Here is a 20,457-nt window from a genome sequence, read left to right on the forward strand (position 1 = left end):
GACGTCGGCACTAACCACAGAGGCCTGGGTACAATCTGTGTTAGACGTAGGACAAGAGAAATACCGTTGAACTTGCTTAGCCCTATCTAAGAGTTGTCGGACGTCGTTCCTCGTTTATTCCAAGAGACGATCATAGTTAATAATGATCTGCGCCAGCGAGGTGTAATACATCCGTGTGTTATTCGTAATGACGCTTAGGGGTCGAATATCAATAACCCATGACAGAACCTCTAGCAGTTCTTGTGCCGTGGCATTAGTCGGTTGTATGTTTGCGAACCTGTGGGGATATGGTCGTTCTTCCGGATTGAATAATGAACCCTCCATATTAATGAATTCCGTGGATGTCGGGTGCACAGTTGATGTTGAGGTAGCTCGAGTAGACATGTGGTGCGCCCATTGGTGAAAAATGCAAGAGCTCCTTGCCTACTTTCACAACATACCCCCTGGTAAGAGACAATTCAGGCAAGGTTAACAACGAGATAGTTATTTACCTTTCAATCCACCAGAAACATTTGTGGATTTTAGATAGATAAAAAGCGAATGCTGTTTACTCATATCGGCTTCCTTTGTTATTGCAGAACCTCGGTTAGCAACAAGATACGTGAACGGGCTTTTCTTGGATTCTCAGCGCAGGCATGATACAGCCACGCACAACCAAACGAATAACACAAGGTCACAAGGTGGAAGCCAGTCTGAATTTCTCAGGAATAGAGAGAAACAACGGAGGTTGAACAAACGTCGGTGCTTCAAGTGGTGTCCGAAGCGCGTTTGAAGACGTTTTGTACCTCTGGCACTCACCTACGTGGACTATTGTGGAGATCAGGATTTAATCCTTGAACATGTGGAGGGCGGCTCTGCTCGGCGCAATCATTACCCCAACGCCAAGTCAAGTATCGAGCCATAAGTTTGGCTGAATTTACGTGTTTCGGTCAACTCCCGACAACCAAGAATCCTTAGCCTCTTGGATAACTTGGCCTATCATCTTGGCTGCCGCTCTCTTGAAAACATCGTCATGAAAGCAAAAAACTCAACTCCACAGCAGATACCACACATGTCTTGCTGTTTGGCTTCTTCCAACTGTACCTTGTTGTGCCGCCCGGCTCTTCCCGAGTTATCTTGGGGCCAAGGAGCCTCAGCCGGTTCCCGCCTTGGCTACATTGTCAGCCATCGCTCATCCCGCGCCGCAGGCGGCTCTGAGAGGCGCACGCCGAGGCGCCCAGACTTCCCGACCTCATTACGAACACTTCGCCCATGATAAGGCGAGATACTACAGTCATGTTCGCAGCCCCGTCCTCGACACCTTCCCCATGAAAAGCTCGCGGGGCACAGATCTGGAGAGTCCACCTTGTTGTTATGTGGAGCTAGCTAAGGCGGGGTTTTGAGGGATAGACCTCTTTCTTCACGTCTCAGGAGAAGGTCTGAAGGACTCATGAGAGAGGCCCACCCATCTGCTAGGTTGGCCAGCGGAGTTGCTGGAGTACGGAGGCGGGTCTGGGGAAAGTTCTTGTTCAAGGCGGGGAGGCGCGGGGAAGTAAGGCAAAGAAGTTTCATAGTCGAGTGGCGATGAGCCCTAACAGGGACACGAGCCCGCAAGCTTGCATATCTTCTAGCTTAGTGAGCGGTTTTCCTATAAGAATAGAGGTCCTGCCTCATGTTATCTTACGGTATTAGCTCTGGATTTATCCTCGATTATTTCTTTCCCTGAAGCCCAGTATTGCCCTCGTCAAGCTACAAGATATGGTCAGCGAAGGGAAATCCTCGCCTCAGCAGGGCGGTGCCCTTCCTCCCTCGTCCACGGCTATTGAGAGGAAGACTGCAGATAATGTTACCAAAGACCCGTCCATTATGGAAGCCAATGAGGCCGATGCTAAGGGAGGTTTGCTCCCCAATGCAGAGGAGCAAATCGAAGCCCTAGGAATCCCCAACTGGCGGGATCTTGAGAAGCAGGTTGTGAAGCGTCTCGACATGACCCTGATGCCGTGCTTGTGGGCATTGTATCTCTTCAACTACTTGGATCGGGCTTCCATCGCGTAAGTTTGTTCCGCTTCGTGTGACTCTTCGTTATCAGGACCATGGCTAACCTAGCTTACGCTGCATAGTCAAGCCCGTCTTAGTACATTGGACGAGGACCTCGGCCTCGAGGGCTACCAGTTCGGCACTGCCGTATCGATTCTCAGCGTCGGGTAAGTAGATTACTTTGGCACAACTATTCCAAATCTTGATTTTCTCATGGCGCCCTAACACATGAGATAGTTACGTCCTGGGCCAAATCCCATCCAACATGATTATTGGGAAAGTGAGGCCCAGCATCTACCTATGCTGCATGGCCTTGGTTTGGTCCGGAGTGTCAGCCGCAACCTGTGGCGTTAAAAACTACCAAGGCCTCATCGCCGTCAGGTTCTTTCTCGGTGTGGTTGAAGCTCCCCTGTTCCCAGGCGTAAGTCTTCCAGCCCCTGCCCCCCTTAATGTTTTAACAAGAAACTGATCTTTTACAGGCCATCTATGTCATGTCCTGTTGGTATACGCGGAGAGAAATGGCGCTGCGCTGCGCGATTCTGTACACTGGCCAGACGCTGGCATTCTGCACAGCAGGCCTTATTGCGGCGGCTGTGTTTGGCACATTGGAGGGGTCACATGGGCTGGCCGGATGGCAGTGGCTGTTTATCGTACTCGCAACTGTCGGCGCGGGTCTTGCCATGATTGCCCTCTTCATCCTGCCCGATTACCCCGACTCGACCACCGGGAGCGCGCGCTGGTCCATGACAGAGGACATGCGCAAGGTTGCTGCCGCCCGCATCTTGGCTGACCGCGTATCTACGTCCGAGGCCAAGGCCGGTGTCTGGCACGGGCTGAAGATGAGCGTTTTCGACTACAAGATGTGGCTCCTCGTGGGCATGAACATCGGGATCTCGGCCGCCTATGGATTCTCCAACTTCTTCCCTTCCATTGTGCGTGGCTTCGGCTACAACAACACAATTACCCTCGTCTTGACAGCTCCGCCTTACATCTTTGCGGCTATAGGGTCGCTGGTAAACGCTTGGCATTCTGACCGCAAGAGGGAGCGCGGATACCACTTTGCTGGCCCGATCGCCTTTGGCTGCATTGGCTACGTTATCTGCCTGGCCACGGAGAACCGTAATGCTCGGTACGGGGCATCCTTTATCTATGTGGGAGGAATGTACTTCGCGAACCCATTAATTTCTACATGGACGTCTAATACGATGGGAAGAACGCCTGAAAAGCGTGCCATTTCGGTGGCCCTCGTCAACGTCCTCGGCCAAATCGGCAACCTTATCGCTCCTTACTTCTTTGTCGAATCGGACGAGCCGCGCTATCGGCTGGCCTTTATTCTTATGATGGTCATGGGTCTCATCGCTTGCGCGAGTGCTATGGGGCTGAAACTTTACCTCTACCGGGCCAACAAGAGATTATACAGGGAGGCCGTTCGGAACGGAACAGTGTACCAGCCATATGTCATGTAGACGCCCTCCTCGAAGACATCTATTTTCCATGATTGTATTGAGATCTCTTAGTTCCACAACTTTCAAGGCGTTTCCAGTCAGAACTTACTTTGGTTTGCTGGAATTTGTTTTGGCTATAGTATGTATCTTTAACAGCTAAAAAAAAGCAACAAACTTATCCTTGGTGACATCACGTATCATTACCACTAGGCAGGATTTCCCAGCGGACGCAATTCACGGTTGAAAGTGGCTTGATTTATCAAAGCTGTAATCTGGTTCTGCGTGCCAAAAGAAGGAAAATAAAGTAGGAAAGTTAGCAGCACCATAAGCGGGGAAGATATCGGGAACAACCTCCAGGTAGGGATGATGGGGGTCTCAACTCTGGCGGCAACATGGCGGCGGGAAGTACTACAACGACCGTGCATCACGACATGGTCTTATCCACGAAGAGGTTCTTCAGTAGTTCTCACCAGGACTTAAGATAATGTCCGAAATATCTAAATCTTCCAAGCAAACCCTCGGATTTCTGGGTATCACCCAGCCACCACCGGCAATAGCTGAGAGGCGAAGTTCCCAGTCACGCCAGAGGACAGACCGCATCTGCGAATGATGTCAAGGATCCATGCTCCTCATTGACTCACTGAATATTATTGAAATACTTCTACAGCTGAGACCAATAACTGCCGCCTATACCATCGCCGCCGAGGCACTCGTCAAGCCAAGACCCTCAATCTCCCCAGACTACGCCTCGCAGGCCTCCCCCGTATCCTTGACAGTGCCCAGCTTGTCGTCGCACGCAATATCGAAATCCGCCCTCGCTTTCGCGTTCGACGTCGCAATGCAGCAGATCTACAGCCCGCGTCAGCCCAAGTCCATCCACCACCCTCACAACGAGAAATATGACAGATAAAATACAAAAGGTAAAAAAGTAAACACGTGGAAAAAGGAAACTCACCCCCTTGCCGAGCGGAGCGCCTCCGGCCCCCGAGCAGATCCCGCCGTCCTCAATGACCCTGTTCCCGACGTCGTTGCAGAGGAACGTCGTCTTCTGGCTGAGGGCCAGCGTGACGAAGAGGACCAGCGTCGTGATGGTGGTCTTCATCGCTTCTTTTCCCTTCCTGGTGATGCGCTTTAAACCAACAGAGCAGCAATATGATGAAAGAGTGTGAGGACCAGGAACTAAAAGTGTACGATTCACAACGAAAATCGGCGATCAACGCGTCGATAGGAGAAGCAGGGCTGGAGATGGGCAACGTCAACCGATAGTTTGGACGAGACGAGCTCGAAAAACACGGCGCCGGTTCGTCCAGTTTATATACCCCAGGGAGCCAAGACGAGACAAGGCGAGGAACCGAACACGTACGCCCATGGCCATTCGGTAACCCCCTTCCCAACCAGCCAACTCCGGGGTCCCCGTACCCCTCCAAATCACGGCCACTTTTGTCCCTCGTCGGGCTCGAGCCGGCCTGCGCGCGGGGTGGGCGTGTGTGTGGTCGCTGACTAGGTGGTTCCGACGGCACGGGGCGAGTCAGCTCCCCCCCCGCGGGAACCACCCCGCCGGGACGTCTCAGATGTCAGGACATGAGACTCGAAACGGTGACAGCGACGCTCTTGTCCCTGCTTTCCGCGCGCTTCTCTCCCCCTCCCGCTAGAACACCGGCGGCCTCTCTTATTTGAACCGCCGGTCTCGGCGCATGACTCTTTGGTCCCAGACTGGCGGCTCGGTTGCGCCGATGCTTCAAACATGCCCATATTTAGAGACCGGTCTAGCCGCTCCACATGACCCGGCCCACCTGGGGGGAGGTCAGGCAGGTCCTTTAGGTTACAACACAATGATCGGGTCTGGAGCTGCGACAAGAGAAATCGATTAAGCCATGAGTTCTAGCTCACAATAAAAACACACTTTTAATCCCAGATCCCTCTCTAATAGGACCTAGCAATCCCGTGCTCCATGTTGGATATCTTGGTACCATCCCCATGCCTTTCATACCTGTACATCTATGACTGTCCCGAATCCATACAACATACGCAAGGCCATACACGGCACTGTCCTTGTGCCTACGCGAAATAGCTCTTCCAAAGTACACCCTCCAGATCTTCAAGCTGCTCCGGCGTGAAATACTGCATCATGTTAGCGACTGGCTTGAGGCGAGAAAGCGCGGGGTAGAGGGAGAACGGCTGAATGATAGACTTACCTTTTGATCAACACTCCAGCTATCTTGTCTTGTCTTCTTGAAGTCGGATAGAATGGCCTTGGTAGCCTTGCCGACGACGCCGGGGTCGCTGGCAGCACGCGTGGCAAGGATTTGGAGAACTTCGGGCATCCACGACGGGGGCGGCGTGGCGTACGGGAACGCCTCGATGAGCGCGCCCAGGCCGAGGACGGCGGCGTGGCGACGCACGATCTGCTTGTGCATGTTCACGGGGGTCTCGGTGCCGGGAAGCTTCCTCTTGGGCATCGGGTTGAGGCGGAGTTCGTCTTCGAAGCGCTTCTTGAGGTCCTGGATTGTCGGGTTGCGGATCTGCTTGGGCGAACATCGAATCATGCCTGCCAGAGTGGCCGATGCGCATGACCGCACCTCGAGCTGAGGGTCCGCCAGCATATCACTGACGGCGTTGAACAGCACGTCTCGCTGCTTCTTTTCAATCAAGAAGAGACGGCGGAAGTAGATGACCTGCATGTTGACCATCGACCGCAGCCGCTGATGCCAGCTCGTGGCGGACTTGCCTATGCGGACTAGCGCATCGATGAAGAGGCCATCCTCTCCGACGCGGAATGGAATGTTGGGAAGGTGGCGGTAGACGTGGTACGCAAGGCGCATCAGCTCGGGGTCTTCCTTGACGTCCATCATGTGAAGCAACTGTTCCATAAAGGGCTCGGGGAAGAACGGCATCAGCTGCGTGCACTCTTGAGATGACAGGGTGCTGTCGAGCCAAGTCAGGACCGTCTTTGAGCCACTGGTGTATGCCGACGGCGTCTGCTGTCCAGGAGCGCGTTCGTGGCGCCACTTCTCGAGGCGTTCAAAGGTCTCGAGGACGGTCGCGGAGAACTCCTCGCTGGCCTTGTAGGGACGAATGCCGAGGGGCGAGGCGGACTTGTTGGCCTCCAACAGGGCATCGACGTTCTCAAACGACTCGTGGTACCGAGTGCGATAGATGGTGGCAATGACCCGGCCCATCGCCTCTCGGACGGTCTTGTAAGGGTGATCGATGTGCGCAAGGAAGTCTGCAAGGATCGGCTTCTCATGGCGGAAGTGCCAGCCCGAATCGGTGATGATGAACTCCAGCACCTGAACCTTGCTGGACTCCTTGAAGGCGGCGTTGGACGACATGTCGAGCCTGAAAGAGCTCAGTGCGTCCACAAGTTCGTGCGACCTACGCGGGTCCTTGGGGTCGACTGTGAGATGCAGGCACGAGACCCAGTACTGCAGGTTCTCGGGCGTCAAGTCCTCGTTAAGGACCTTGAGCATCAGCGACGCGGCGAAACCCCAAACTTGGTTTCGGAAGTCTGGGGGGTCGTCGCTGGATCCGGCCAGGAGCGCAGCCACGATCTCGGCCGTGGCGCGGTGCTGGTGCTTGTCACTGCCGTCGCCGTAGACTTCGGTAGTAAGCTCCTTGACGTCGTCCAGTTTGATAGCCGTGCCTCCGTAGTGCATCAGGTCGAACACGTGCATCAGCATGTACACGTTGCCCATTCGGAACCTGTCGGCGTTGGCATCGCGGGGTTCCTGCTTGAGGTAATCGAAGCACGTCTTCAGCCACTCTCTCGTGATCATGCCGCCAATTTGCTTTCTGACGGCCGTCTCCTTTTCGTCGTAGTCGGTGAAAGGGATGGGCTTCGCACGCGACGCAAGGAACTTCTTGCCCCAAACCAGCCAGCCGGGATGGTCAGAGTCGACCATGTACTCGGCGTTCTCGGGACTGGCGAACGAATCGAGGTACTTTTGCGTAAAAGCCGCATCGCCCTTGGGGACCTCGATTGTGATCTTGTTGCGGTCCTTTTCCTTTTCCAACAAGTAGTTCCGGTAGTCATGGTCGTAAGCAGCACGCATCTCAACCGCCTCGAAGACGGACGTGAATGCGGACATGTAGCTTGCGCGGAGCCCGGGGTGGGTGTCGTTTGTGCCCGACGTCACCAACGCAACGAACTCTGGTGGCGCGAGGGTGTCGAAACGCAAGCACAGGTTGGTTGCGAAAATGGCGCAACGGGACGCGATCTTCCAATGCGCCTCCTTCGCCATCTCCACCAACTCCAGCCCCAACGCAGTCTTCTTCTTCTCCACGCGCTCTCGCCGCTGGACAATGAAGTTGTGGCGGCTGTCGATGGCACCGGAACAGTCGTCGTCCGGGCGGATGTGCTCCACAAAGCTCTGGTCGACAATGATCATGCGCTCGAAAGGCTTGCCAAAGTCTAGCAGAGGAAAGAGCGCCGTAGCGCCAAGTTGTTGGATACTGGGCTTGTCAATCGTGCCCGCACGTAGGTACAGTCTGAGAGCTTCCGGGGCAAATCTCCAGTCTTTGACTATGGTCCTGAGCAAGCTGGTGAAGAACAGAGTATACATGGCACCCTTGATACGATCGTGGTCCACCTCGTCGAGTGCAACTCGAAGCCTGTCAATAAGGACAGGAATCACGAGAGGCCGGCCGCCGATCATGGCCTTGAGAGACGAGTCCAGGGCACTCTGTGCTACTCGTCTGACATCAGCGTACAGCGAAACGGACGACTGCGCCAGGTTCAGCAGGAGTCGCCTGTCCAGGTCGCTCTTTTGTCGCGCAGAGGCGTTGTGTTTGACACGGAGCAACTGGTATGCGTCCGCTCGCTTGATCAGCAGCGGGCGGGGGTACACCTTGCGAAGGCCACTGATTTTGAAGGCAGAAATGTCTGACTTGTACAGGCGGAGGTGCCTCTCGAGCGGATGCGCAGAACGCTCGATGCCGACATCTGTAATCCAGGTTCTGTAGGCGGCATACAAGGCGGTGAAACAGGAGACGTCGTCTTCTTGGTTTTGGTTAAGGAATTCATGGGTTCGGCACAGCAATTGTCCAACATCCTCCCTGAGCTCGTGGAGTTTGTGGTATGCGGGGTCCTCGACGGTCAGAAGGTATCCGGCATCGTACCGGTACTGAGGTCGCGTCTCCTCGTCCTCGGCAGCTTCGGCAAGGGGGTCATCGTCGTCCATCGTCGCGTCGCCGTCGTTGTCGACGCCAGATTGGCCGTTCGGGCTCTCGCCTGAGGCGCGGTGCGGGTCAAACAGCGTGGCAACTCCTGATGTCACCAACCGAATCTGCTGCAGCAGTCTCGAGACTTCGTCGGACCACTCCTTGTTCTTTCCCTTGCGGCTGACCGGAGGGGTTTCACTCATGAGCAGATCCAATTTCTCTGCCGCGGCCTTTGTTTGCGAGTCAAACAGCTCTACGGCGAACTGCACCTCGCCTGCGGAAGGCCGATGCCACTTGATTGTCAGGTCGGCGGGCGAGGTCGTCTTACCCCAGTCCTTCACGTCAAGGCCACGCTTGATGACATCGGGCTCGTACAATGCGGTATCGATGGGGTAGGTATGCGTCAGGTTCAACAGCAGGTGGTGGATGTAATTGGAGATGTGGATGGTGGGCAGGCCACGGCACTTCTCCTGCATGTATTTGGCAATGTCATGGAGCTCGGTCTGGTATTTCAAAACCTCGTTGCCGACATGCACGACGGCCATACCAAGCATACTCACATGCCAGACAAGAGCACGGTCCCTGGGAAGGTAGTCGGTACCACTGCTGCGGTCTGACGCAGCGTGGTTGAAGTCAATCTCATTGCGGATGTTGACGATGAGCATGGGGATGAAGACCTTGAGGGTCTTTTCGGGGTTCACCTTGCAGAGGGCGTTGAGGATCCATGCCATGGCGTCTCTCGCCTGGTGGACGACGTGGCTTGAGACGAATGAGGAGAGCTTCTCGAGAGCCGTGTCAAAGAGCTCGGGCGACAGCGACGCAAAGAGAGGGGACAGAGCAGCTGGCAAAGCATTGATGACATTGTCCTCTGGCGTTCCTCCTCTGATGTGGGACGCGTCCGGCAGGTTCTCCAAAAGTGTAAATACCTTGCCTAGGAGTGCAATGACAAACTCACCGAGGCCCGCCGTCGATGATCTGAGAATGTTTGCCTCATCCTCATCGGTGAGCTCAGTCTCGTAGTCAAGCTTGATATCCTGGCCCTCACGCTCCATGCGTTCCATCTCGCCCTGCACCCACTGCATAGCCAATGTGGTGTCGTGGAACGAGTCGCCGTCCTTGATGAGCGGCACCATGGGAATGCTGTAAGCCACACTCTGGATGAAGTTGAGGGTGTATTGGGTCTTGCCCAAATCGTTGGCGTCGATGCCAGGGAGGGCGAGGGCGAGCAGAGCGGTGATGTGACACCTGAAGCCCTTGGTCTTGGACATGACGTTTGCAATCATCTGCAGACCGTTCAAACTCGACGTGGTGCGGTGGACCTCAACAAGGCCCTGCAAACTGGGATAAAAGCGCTGCAAGGCCCCAGGCAGGATCAGGTTGGGCTCCAGGTAGGCCAGACCCTGGAGGGACGCATAGTAGTAATGAGCCACCCTGTTGCTCTTGGAGAACAAGCCCATGTAGGTAACCTCCTTCAGCGCGGATACGAAGCGCTTCTTCAGGGCAGGAGTGATCCTGCGGTCCTCTGGCGTGTCAAGCTCGCCGCTGTTTTCCCTGTTCCAGCGAGAGACGAAGATGTCTGTTAGGTAAACAGTGAACTGGCCCAGGAAAGTCGTCCAGGAGCCGACGTTGGACGGGTGGTAAAAGGTGTCAATGGCCTCGAGCAGGCCCTCGAGACTGGCCAGAATGGAACTCTCTTGTTCCAGACACTTGGGCGACAGGGAGTACACAATCCACCTCGCGATCATGTAGGCCGTCGGGTACTTCTTCTTGTCCTTCTCCAGGTACAGACCCAGGCCGGATGAGTAGTCCAGGGTCGAGTACGGCGAGTTGGACTGGCCCACGGGAATCTCTGTCAGGCGGAGGATGGCGGTAAAGATCCAGTCAGACTGTTCTTGGGTAAAGATGCCGTGGGCGTCGAAGGGTGTGTTGGATGCCTGCAGGAAGTCTCTCGCCATGCGTGAGTACAGGTCGATGAAGAAGACATCGAAGCTCTTGGATCTCGCAATCAGCGACCAGAGGTGGAAGAGTGTGGGCATGAAGTCCTGCGGCTGGGAGCACGGGACGGGCTCGAGGACGGCATCGGTGGGGAGCAGCGCATTGATGGTCCCTACAACGATGTATGCGTTGGAGACGTCTGATGTGCTGAAGTATGGGAGAAACTCGTCGAGCATCTCCTTCCGGTCTCTGGGATCAAAGTATGTCTGGGCATGCAGGCACAGCTTCCACAGCTGCTTTTGCGAGCGGCGGCGGTTGGTCTGGTGCGAGGCAACCTCCGACGGCAGGACCAAGGCCTTGATCTCCCTCCACAAGGGGCGCCAATCGAGCAGCAAGTCATCGACGGGTTTCAGGTAGTGGTATTTTCTGCGCGCAAGAGACGATTAGCTGACGGCCAGAGACGGCACGGGGAGAGGGGAGGGGGAGTGGCGCACCTCGTCAAGATGACCACCATGCGCAGAAAGCGGTCGGCAGTGCTGGGCTCGAGGCCAGGGGCCAGGCAGAGGTGGTAGTAGAGCTTGGCCAGGGTGGCGCGGAGCTCCCGCGTCATCTCAAACTTGAGATTCAGCCATCCTGTGAGCTCCCTCGTCCAGTGCAGGGCGCCCGGGCTGAAGTCCTCGGCCTTGATGGCGATGTATAGGTGCTTCAGGATGCCTGCCAGAGCAGCATCGCGCTGGGATTCCTCCTCAACGGGGAAGGGCAGGTGGCTGAAGTAGCTAAATGTCCGCGGGCGGTACCGCTTCTTGTCGTCCTCGTCGGTCTTTGTGTATGGTGGGCCGGGCGAGTTGGATCGAGAGATTGTGTCGACGGAGGCGAAGTGGCTCGACAGGAAATGGGCCGTCGAGGCAGCAGCGAGAGCCGCGGCGTGGTTGGAGGGCTCGGGGCCCGGTGTCTCGTCCATGGCGAGGGTGTCGTGGCGACGACACTTGGGGCGTGTGGGCGAGGGTATCGGGCGACGAGAAAGGGTGGAACGGCCGAGGGGAGCAACGGTCGCAGGGTCGCAAAAGTGCGGCGGGATTCAAGCTCCCGCTCCTACACCAAAGGCGAGATGCAATGCAGGTGGTGTCGTCGTCGGTCGCGGGGCGTGCGTTGATCCGGGGCGCAAGGCGTGAGGCGAGGCCAAGAACGGACGAGTGGAGAGGAGGTCGGTCGGAGGTGCAGCGAAGCAGGCGTTGTGTCGGGAGAGCTGTGTACCAACGGGAGTCAATTGTGGTCAAACGGCACCAGATGAATAATATTGGCGGTGGTGGTGTTGTTGTTCTTGTTTTCGGCAGAACCCCGTTGCCGTCTTCATATGGGGAAGGGAAGAAACGAGCGGCAGCGGCGGGGGGGGAGGAGGAGAGGAGGAAAGATGTTTGGGAGAGAAAAGAAAAGAGGTGGTGGATGGCAACGAAATCGAATTGGGGGACCAGGAGCATAGACAAGACAATTAGATGCGGGTGCAGGTGCGGGAGATAAAAAGACAGACGTATGCACCTCGGGGTAGCTGGTCGGGGCGCGGGAGAGGCAGAAGCGGGACGCACTCACTCACCGGGGACGGATGACGGGCGGCGGGTGACGGGATGGAAAGTGATGATGCAGCAGAGCAGCAGCCTGGGCCTCTCACCTAGACGGGGAAGGGCTAGTTGGCCAGGTGGGCAGGCGCACCTTACCTCACCTCACCTCTCCTCACCTCTCCCCACCTCACCTAAGCTCCTCACCTAGGTAGGTACCTACCTAGTATAGCCGCATTACCTCATCACCTCCTTGCCTCCTCACTGTGGGCGAGGTACCTGCCTTCCTTGCCTAGCTGGTAGGCACCTAATGTACACAGCACAGTAGAGAGGCGAGCACTGAGCTGGCTGGGAGCTCCCCACCCCCCCGCCGTCTTTTGGGAGGGAGGAAGGGCCGTGTACCTTTGCCGCCAAAAGCCGCCAGACAGGTACATCCCAGCTCCAGCTCCAGCTCCAGCCCAGTCCAGCCCTGCCCTGCCACGGTGCTATGGCGCTGTGGTCTGGTGGCCGAGGCGCATGTACGAATACAGCGAACAGGACAGAGGGCGGGGGCGATGGAATACCTAAGGGCACCGCACCGCACCGCAACACAGTAGCGCCGTGTACGCACGCTCGGCAGCCTTGCCTGCCTGGGTCTCCACCCTCTCTTGTTCGGCTTCGTTTTTCAGTGGCCGTCATGCGGTGACAGCTGCTGCATCCCAGCGCCGTCTTCTCCACCCCGGGTAGCGTAGTCTACTAGTGTGCTATGTGCTAGAGACTGCCGCGTGCCTGTTTCCCATCTTTGCAGCGGGACGAAAGACCCCGAGCGGACCCCTCGTCCGACGCCATTGTACTCGTGCTGTATCGACAAATGCCATGTGCGCTTATGAGTACATTCCCGCAACCTTTGCTGCATAGCGGCCTAGGTTGGATCGGGGCACACTCGAATCGCATCGCTCACCACCACCACCACCACCACCAACCACTACGGAGTACCACCACCAACCGCTGTCCGTCTCTCATCGTCCAAGATGGCTACGGCAGAGCATTTACCTCGCCATCGTAGCACGCGTGACATACCCCTATGCCACTTGACACTGACTGACCTTGCCGAAACTTCATCTTGTCTCCAGCTTACTTGCGCTACGCTGCTTTAGATGAGAGACCTGACCGACATCACGGCCTGGGCCGCCCACATAACACAACATCCTGCAACCCATCTCGCCCGTGAAAATACGACAAGTTCTGTCCAGATCCGTTTCGGTCGTCGGGACACGTCGTCTTGTCTCCCTGCCGCCTCCCGACAATCGCCAACCAACTTCCAATTTTTTTTGGTGCAGCCAGCACAGCCCACGAGTTCCAACACCACCCCTGGACGCCGGCTGCCTGCATCATCAATCATTTCGCGACAGCCAAGATTTACTCTTATCGCTGTTGGCATTCATTTTGAGATCCCAGCCGTCGTTTGGACCCCTTTACTGCCCAACGGCCTCGGACTCCTGCGCTGCTACTGTGGTAAGTCCTCATCTGCTGATTAGTCACGCACAACCGGACCACCCTCTGCCCATCGGCGGGGAACCGGCCGAGCCCATCCCGGCCTCGACTAGAACCTGGCCACCCCGTTTGTAGACGCTCGCGGGTGGCATACGCGGACACGGAGACGGGCCTGAACCTGGACTTGAACTAACTAGCTAGATGAATGGTTCATGCGTGTTTGGGAAGGGTGCTCGTCTCGCCTTTCTAGTGTAGCGTGTGCTAGCTTCTTCCCCTTTCAGCTCGCCGGAGGCGGCACTCGGAGGACGCAATCATCCGCACCCAGGTCTCGGCCGTCCGATACGCAGTGTTGCCTCCCGGGGGGCGACCAGAAGCAGCCGTGTTTCATTGTCCACAATCGATCCGTCCCATCTCTCGCCCTAATAAACCCTCGTTTGAGAGGGAGCCCACGTCGTCTCTTGTCTGCCTGCCCTGCCGCATCATCCGGCGCCACCTGACTAGTAGAAAGTTCCATCCAGCACCTAACCTCACATGCCATTGCCGGGAAGGATTCGAGGGCACCTGTCATGTCGGCCCCAAAAAGGGCCAGGGTCCAAGGGCGTCCCGCGCGCCCGGTACTTTATCGTGCCCTGTTCCGCCGCGACAAGTGCCGCACTTCCCCAGAATTTAAGCAATTTGGCTTGTCGGCTCACTCCAAAATTAGCCAACTTGACGCGGTTCGTGTGATGGGCGGGCGTCGCATCCCAGGCGGGCACGCTCAATGGGAAACGGCTTCTATTCCCAGTGTTGGGCGAGTTTCCCGGTTTCAACCTCCTCTTCCAACCGTGTGCCCCAATCCTGACAGAGCCGACATCTGGTGTGCAGCCACTCATCAGAGCCGGCCCTCGATCGAACCCGCCGCTCTCAAACACACTCGCAATTTACCAAAAGCATATATCCTAAAATATTCCTCACGCACGTCATCCCGGTGCATAGCGTGACTGAGTGCACGTCAACCCACCCAGTGTGGCAACCCTCCTAGCCAGTCGCCCCCCCCGGCGCCCCGATCATTCGGCGCCGAGCCCCCCAGTGGCACGCCGCCTCCGTGTCGACCCGTGCCCGGCCTCATTTCGGGGTTGTCCATCAGAATTAATCTTCCCATAACCCGGTACCGTGGTTTTCGTCGTCATGGACATGACCCAGAATGTGTTGCGCCCAAGCAAAAAATAGCACAAACCCCCAATCAAAAAATCATACGACGCCCCCTTTCCCATCACCCCAACGCCGGCATGCTGTGATCCCCACCCCCCGTCGCCAACCATGCATCTGATGACTCAGCCGCCTGTGCAGCAGCCTACATTCAATAATTACAGGGCACACCCCAACCAAGCGCGAGCGCAGTGACGTCGATCACTCCAGCTTGGGGATCGACCTCGAAGAGAGTGTTTTAATAAAAAAAGAAAGTCGACAAAAATCGGCGGCGATCCTCGTCCCTCTGCGAAAACGGGATATCGAGAAACTCAATCATTGATTATTCAATCCAATCGCCATGGCTGTCGTGGATGAAGAAGCAAGTAAGCATCCCCGACTCACTCACATGTTCACCGTCGCCAACTCACATCGCCTGCCAGACGTCTCCAAGACATCGACCCGAGACCGGGACGAGGGCCCAGTCTCGGATGAACCGCCTCAGAACGCCCTCATGGCTTCCTTGTCACGCACCAGGAGCCGCACAAACACCATCCTCGAAAAGGTCTCCCTTCGCGAGCGTATCCATCACTTCACTTTTGCATGGTACACTCTCACGTGAGTCTTTCCTCCCCGCCGTCCACCTCCTGCTTCCCCTCCCCCCCGTCCCGTCCCGTCCCGTGTCCGTCCGTTCCCCGAAACCCCCGGCGCTACTCTCCCAGCCCGTCACTAACACCCCCGCCAGCATGTCAACGGGCGGCATCGCCCTCCTCCTCGCCGAGACCCCCCACCGCTTCCGCGGCCTCGACACAATAGGCCTCGTCGTCTTCCTCCTCGACATCGTGCTCATCTTCCTCATCACGCTCGCCCTCTGCCTCCGCTTCTCCTTCTTCCGCAAGACCCCGGCAAAGGCCATCACCCACCCCTCGGAGTCGCTCTTCATCCCCACCTTCTTCCTCTCCATCGCCGCCGCCCTCTCCAACATCCAGCACTACGGCGTGCCCAAGTGCGGGCCATGGCTCGTCGTCACCCTGAGGGCGTGCTTCTGGGTCTACCTCGTCGTCACCTTCTTCGTCTCCGTCGGCATGTACCACCTCCTCTTCACCGGCCGCAGGCGCCTGTCGCTCGACAGCATGACCCCGGCCTGGATCCTGCCCATCTTCCCCGTCATGCTGTCGGGCACCCTCGCCGGCTTCATGGCCCCCTCGCAGCCGCCCGACCAGGCCGCCGCCATGCTCGGCGCCGGCCTCGCCGCCCAGGGGCTGGGGTTCCTCGTCTCGGCCTTCATGTACGCGACCTACCTCTCCCGCCTCATGACCATCGGCCTCCCCGTCCAGCGGCCCGGCATGTTCATCGCCGTCGGCCCGCCGAGCTTCACCGCCGCCGCCCTGGTGTCCATGGGCGCCAACGTGCCCCGACTCGTCGCCTCCGAGGGCTCCCTCGTCGCCGACTCGCTCCGCTCGGGGGCCTACCTCGCCGGCATGGAGAACCCGGGCACCGTGGCCTTCGCCGTGCGCGCCGTGGCCCTCTTCGCCGCCGTCTTCCTCTGGGGCCTGTCGTTCTGGTTCTTCGCCTCGGCCTGCCTGTCCACCGTCTTCGGCATGCCCGACCACTCGTTCCACCTCAGCTGGTGGAGCTTCGTCTTCCCCAACGTCGGCCTCACCATCGCCACCATCAAGATCGGCGAGGCCTTTGGCAGCGAGGGCCTGCTGTGGCTCGCCACCGTGCTGACGGTCGTGCTGGTCGCCGTCTGGCTGTTTGTCGGCTTCTGCTGCGCGCGGGCCGTCATCCGGAGGAAGCTCGTCTGGCCGGGCCGAGACGAGGACAGCGATTGAGAGGCGGTGTTTTCTGTTGTTGTTTTTTGTTCATATTTCCACTACGAACGCTTTGCGATGCGGACATTACGGGTTCGTAGCAACTACTAATCAAGACGGCGGGCAGCCACAGATCGGAGCCGAACCGTCTTGCTGATGACTTTAGATATAGACACCCAATACCCCCTGCCTGTACCACAGGCATTCATGTATGTTAGAATCGGAGTTGGAACGAATTTTTAAAGTAAAAATGACTGGCAGCTTTGAACGTCTTGGCTCTTGTAAGCAACTCACCAGGCAGAGGGAATCCAGACATCCAGTCACCAAGCACAGTCTCCGGAAGAGGAACACGTAGATCATCATATATGACCCAGGATATATGGAAGAATTCCTTTTCATTCGGGCTTTCCCAGCCAGCGGCACCTTTTGGTGGCTGCCTCACGTCTGGAAAATGCGCCTCAAGAAGCAGCCCTTTTTCAACGCAAGCTAACTCTACACCTAGTCATCAATGTTTATATTCAATTCTTCCCCTTGATGCCGACCAACGAATGTTTAGTATTACGGAACCGGTCCATTTTTCCAACCGCATTCTCGTTCATGCCCGCCTGGGCAAACCTCCTACTAGAATTTTAGCCCTCCATGAAAGACACTCGTGAACTGACAAACTCTTCAGAGGTGACTTGAGGAGCGGGCTGGCTGGGGTTTCTGCGGCAGCGAAATCAGACAGTCTAGTTCAGGGGTGTGTTACTCGGCAGGATATTTGATTGAAGAAATACAGCTTCTTTTCCAGTCCAAGGGTGGAGACTGACACAGGTTGAATGGTGCTAGAGCATTAGACTTTTTGAGTGTGCCCCCTGCCAAGCCTTTCCTGCATGGGTGGATGGACAGCGCTTTTACCACGATGTCCATGTCCCCGCCCCCGAAGATGCCGGTGAAGGGCTTGGTTTGGTAGAGAAGTTTGGTGATTCACAATCAGGCGGGCAGGTAAAAGACATATAACATGTGTTGATTGCGTGGTTTGAGGCTTGAGGTTGTGGAGATGCCAGCAGAGAAGCACGAACTGGCGGCATCCCATACTTGTATCCGTACCTTGCTTCCTGGATGACGCGTGAAGTCCAGCGAACAAAGTCAGGCTTCACTTTTTTGAGGCGCAAGGCCCAGGTGACACTCCCCTGAAGAAACATCCACATCGCTTTACGGTGAATCTTGGGGTTGAAGCCTGTCGTCTGGTTATCTCCGTGTGTGTTCCCGGAAATATGTATTTGTCTCCGTGACCAATTTTTTCGATTTGGGAACCCTCCACCGAGAGTGCCCTGCATCCACTCGGATTTCCTGGTCGGCCGGGCCGAGGTTCTCGCCACCCTGTAAATGTTCTCAGTGGCCGGCGGAAGCACCTAGACGACAGCTGCACTGTTTTCCAGCTTGGCTTCCGCGCTGCCAACCGCTTGATGTAATCAACCAAGTACCGAAATGCAAAGCATCGTTGCTCACTTGATCGCTTCCAATTTAAGCTTCTGTCGATCCCTGTTCTAGCCTAGTCGCTGGGATCATGCGGAGCGGGTCTTCAAATTGTAGCTACGACGAAATAGGACAAAATGTCATCGAATCGCTCTCGCGGTGACATGTTGGGACAAAATGTCATCGAGTTGCTGTCGAACGACTGCTTACGAAAGACGGAGCGTTGACGATGCGATACGAAGTTTAAGATATTAAACTGAGCAATCGTTCAAGTATATAAGGCCTGCCTGGATCGAACAGTGAAGAAATTTTGAATGGTCTCCATTGCACACAACACCTCAGCTCCAATCTGGCGATAGAAATGGTCTCACTCACATTGTCACTTGGCCTTTTTGCGGCGCTGGATTTGGTATCCGCCGCTACCCCATCCTCGATTTTGTTTACTGACGGCACCATCATCGCTTTCGACCAAGAAGCAAACGACTTGAACGTCATCCGCAATGGGAGCGTTCTCGTTCAGCAAGACCGTATAACCGGTATATGGTCGAGTGAGGAAGCCCCTTCGGTGTCGATTCCTCTCAACACCACGGTCGTCAATGCGGCAGGCAAGATCATTGCCCCCGGTTTTGTCGATACGCACCGTCACGGCTGGCAGACCTTGTTCAAAACCATGTTCTCCAATATCACCCTTATCGAATATTTTCTCCATTTTGGAGAGGCGGCTTCTGCTGGACGCGTCGATGCTGAACAGGTCTACATTGGCCAGCTTGCCGGCCTTTACGAATCACTGAACGCGGGCACCACCACCTCGCTCGATCACGCTCACCACACCTGGTCGGATGAGACGTCCTGGGCTGGCCTGAATGCCAGTATTGACAGCGGCGCACGCGTGTTTTGGTCGTATGCCTTCCATGAGGTTGCCAACTACACCATCGCGCAGCAGCTTGTGAACTTCCGCGATATCGTAAATGCTTCGCCGCAGACGGATACGGCTGTCGAACTCGGCATCGCTTTTGATAGCTTCGACAACGGCTCTGTGGACCAGGAAACAATCGCCTCGGTCATTGACTTGGCGAAGTAAGCCCCCTCGGTACTCAATTTTGTCTAATGGCATAAGCCTGTTCCCGAAGTCGTCTAACAAAAGATTCACTTCAGGGAAGCCAATGTCTCGGTCCTCACAACCCATAGTGGAGGAGGAGTATATGGAAGTAAGTTCCTTGGTCTCAATCTCGCCTGCAATACCTCAGTTCGTAAGACGACTGACATAAGTGTGACTTGTAGACAACAACTCTCCCACCACTCTGCAGTCTCTGAACATACTCAACACAAGCATCCCCGTCGTGTTTTCGCACGGGTCATACGTCACTTTGAAAGACACGCTGCTTTTGCGGAAAACTAATCAGTTCCTCTCCATCACACCCGAGTCGGAGATGGGCTTCGGTCTCGGACGCCCAACCAGCAGCATGGCCATGGATCAGGCTGCCCTCGGCGTCGACACGCACGCCTTTTCGTCAAGCGATCTAGTCACTCAAGCTCGCATGTTCCTCCAGACAACGCGCTCAGCTGTCACCGACGAGCTCTTCCGGAAGTGGCAGGCTCCCGGGTCGAACCCCATGAGCGTCGCCCAGGCTTTCCTCCTTGCCACCCGCAACGGGGGTCTCGCACTTCGTCGTCCTGACCTTGGTGTTCTCAGCGTCGGTGCCAAGGCTGACATCGTGGTGTGGGACGGCACCAGTCCCAGTTTGCTAGGCTGGGTCGACCCCGTGGCAGCCATCATTATGCACTCCAACGTCGGTGATGTGGAGCATGTTCTTGTTGACGGCAAGTTCGTGAAGCGGGATCACAAGCTCGTCGTCGGGGACTATGGCAGCGTCAAGGCCCGATTTCTGGAGGCTTCGAATCGTATTAAGGAGGACTGGAAGCAGATTCCCCGTCCTCAACTCGGGGAACTCACTCAAGCCGGTGCCCGAATTGTCAATCTCGAGCAGGTGGATGTCACGCCCGGGGATGGCAACGGTTATGGTCAGCTGCATGTGTAAGACTGGCTGTCCAGCGGCCTGAACACGCACAGTTGCTATTAACAGTCAAGGAAGTAGCGGATCGATACTCGTCTTGTGATTACTTGTCATTCAATCCTAGACTTCGGAACCCTTCAAATAAAGTAGTAGACTCGTGAGAGCGTTCAAGTGAAGGAGTCTAATCGATCGAGCGGAACCGCGACACCATTGGCGACGATGGTCAGACTCCCGAGCGATGATCCAGCGTCTTGATATTCTATGAGCGGCGAAACTCTTTATGACCGAGACCAAGGACGAAGATACATATCAAGGCGGAGCGCTTTCAACGGATGGTCATTCTTTCACTGCCGCTTTGTCTCACTGGCAGAACTCTTAGTTGATGGAGGAGAGGCGGACGAGGGAGCGGGTTAAGGAGCTG

General features: G+C 56.2%; 4 protein-coding genes across 4 annotated transcripts; 3 read left to right on the top strand and 1 right to left on the bottom strand.

The window, feature by feature from the left end:
* Positions 1 to 1,737: 1,737 nt before the first annotated feature.
* On the top strand, positions 1,738 to 3,482 carry EsH8_II_001550 (major facilitator superfamily domain-containing protein; the record flags this gene model as incomplete). The annotated part of the gene is made up of 4 exons (XM_083264848.1): positions 1,738 to 2,030; positions 2,100 to 2,183; positions 2,254 to 2,437; positions 2,496 to 3,482. 4 exons carry the CDS (start codon positions 1,738 to 1,740, stop codon positions 3,480 to 3,482), a joined length of 1,548 nt encoding a protein of 515 aa, XP_083122170.1.
* A 720-nt stretch (positions 3,483 to 4,202) lies between these two features.
* EsH8_II_001551 (proteasome activator BLM10) lies at positions 4,203 to 11,517 on the bottom strand (the record flags this gene model as incomplete). Its single annotated transcript, XM_083264849.1, has 4 exons — positions 4,203 to 4,310; positions 4,417 to 4,590; positions 5,657 to 10,982; positions 11,051 to 11,517. The coding sequence occupies 4 exons, from the start codon at positions 11,515 to 11,517 to the stop codon at positions 4,203 to 4,205; spliced, it is 6,075 nt and encodes a 2,024-aa protein (XP_083122171.1).
* A 3,593-nt stretch (positions 11,518 to 15,110) lies between these two features.
* EsH8_II_001552 (tellurite-resistance/dicarboxylate transporter family protein) lies at positions 15,111 to 16,584 on the top strand (the record flags this gene model as incomplete). Its single annotated transcript, XM_083264850.1, has 3 exons — positions 15,111 to 15,135; positions 15,193 to 15,367; positions 15,495 to 16,584. 3 exons carry the CDS (start codon positions 15,111 to 15,113, stop codon positions 16,582 to 16,584), a joined length of 1,290 nt encoding a protein of 429 aa, XP_083122172.1.
* Positions 16,585 to 18,382: 1,798 nt separating this feature from the next.
* EsH8_II_001553 (uncharacterized protein) lies at positions 18,383 to 20,060 on the top strand (the record flags this gene model as incomplete). The annotated part of the gene is made up of 3 exons (XM_083264851.1): positions 18,383 to 19,098; positions 19,177 to 19,229; positions 19,303 to 20,060. 3 exons carry the CDS (start codon positions 18,383 to 18,385, stop codon positions 20,058 to 20,060), a joined length of 1,527 nt encoding a protein of 508 aa, XP_083122173.1.
* Positions 20,061 to 20,457: the final 397 nt, after the last annotated feature.

The sequence above is a fragment of the Colletotrichum jinshuiense genome, chromosome 2 (assembly GCF_051148585.1).
Source record: "Colletotrichum jinshuiense chromosome 2, complete sequence".
Classification (NCBI taxonomy): domain Eukaryota; kingdom Fungi; phylum Ascomycota; class Sordariomycetes; order Glomerellales; family Glomerellaceae; genus Colletotrichum; species Colletotrichum jinshuiense.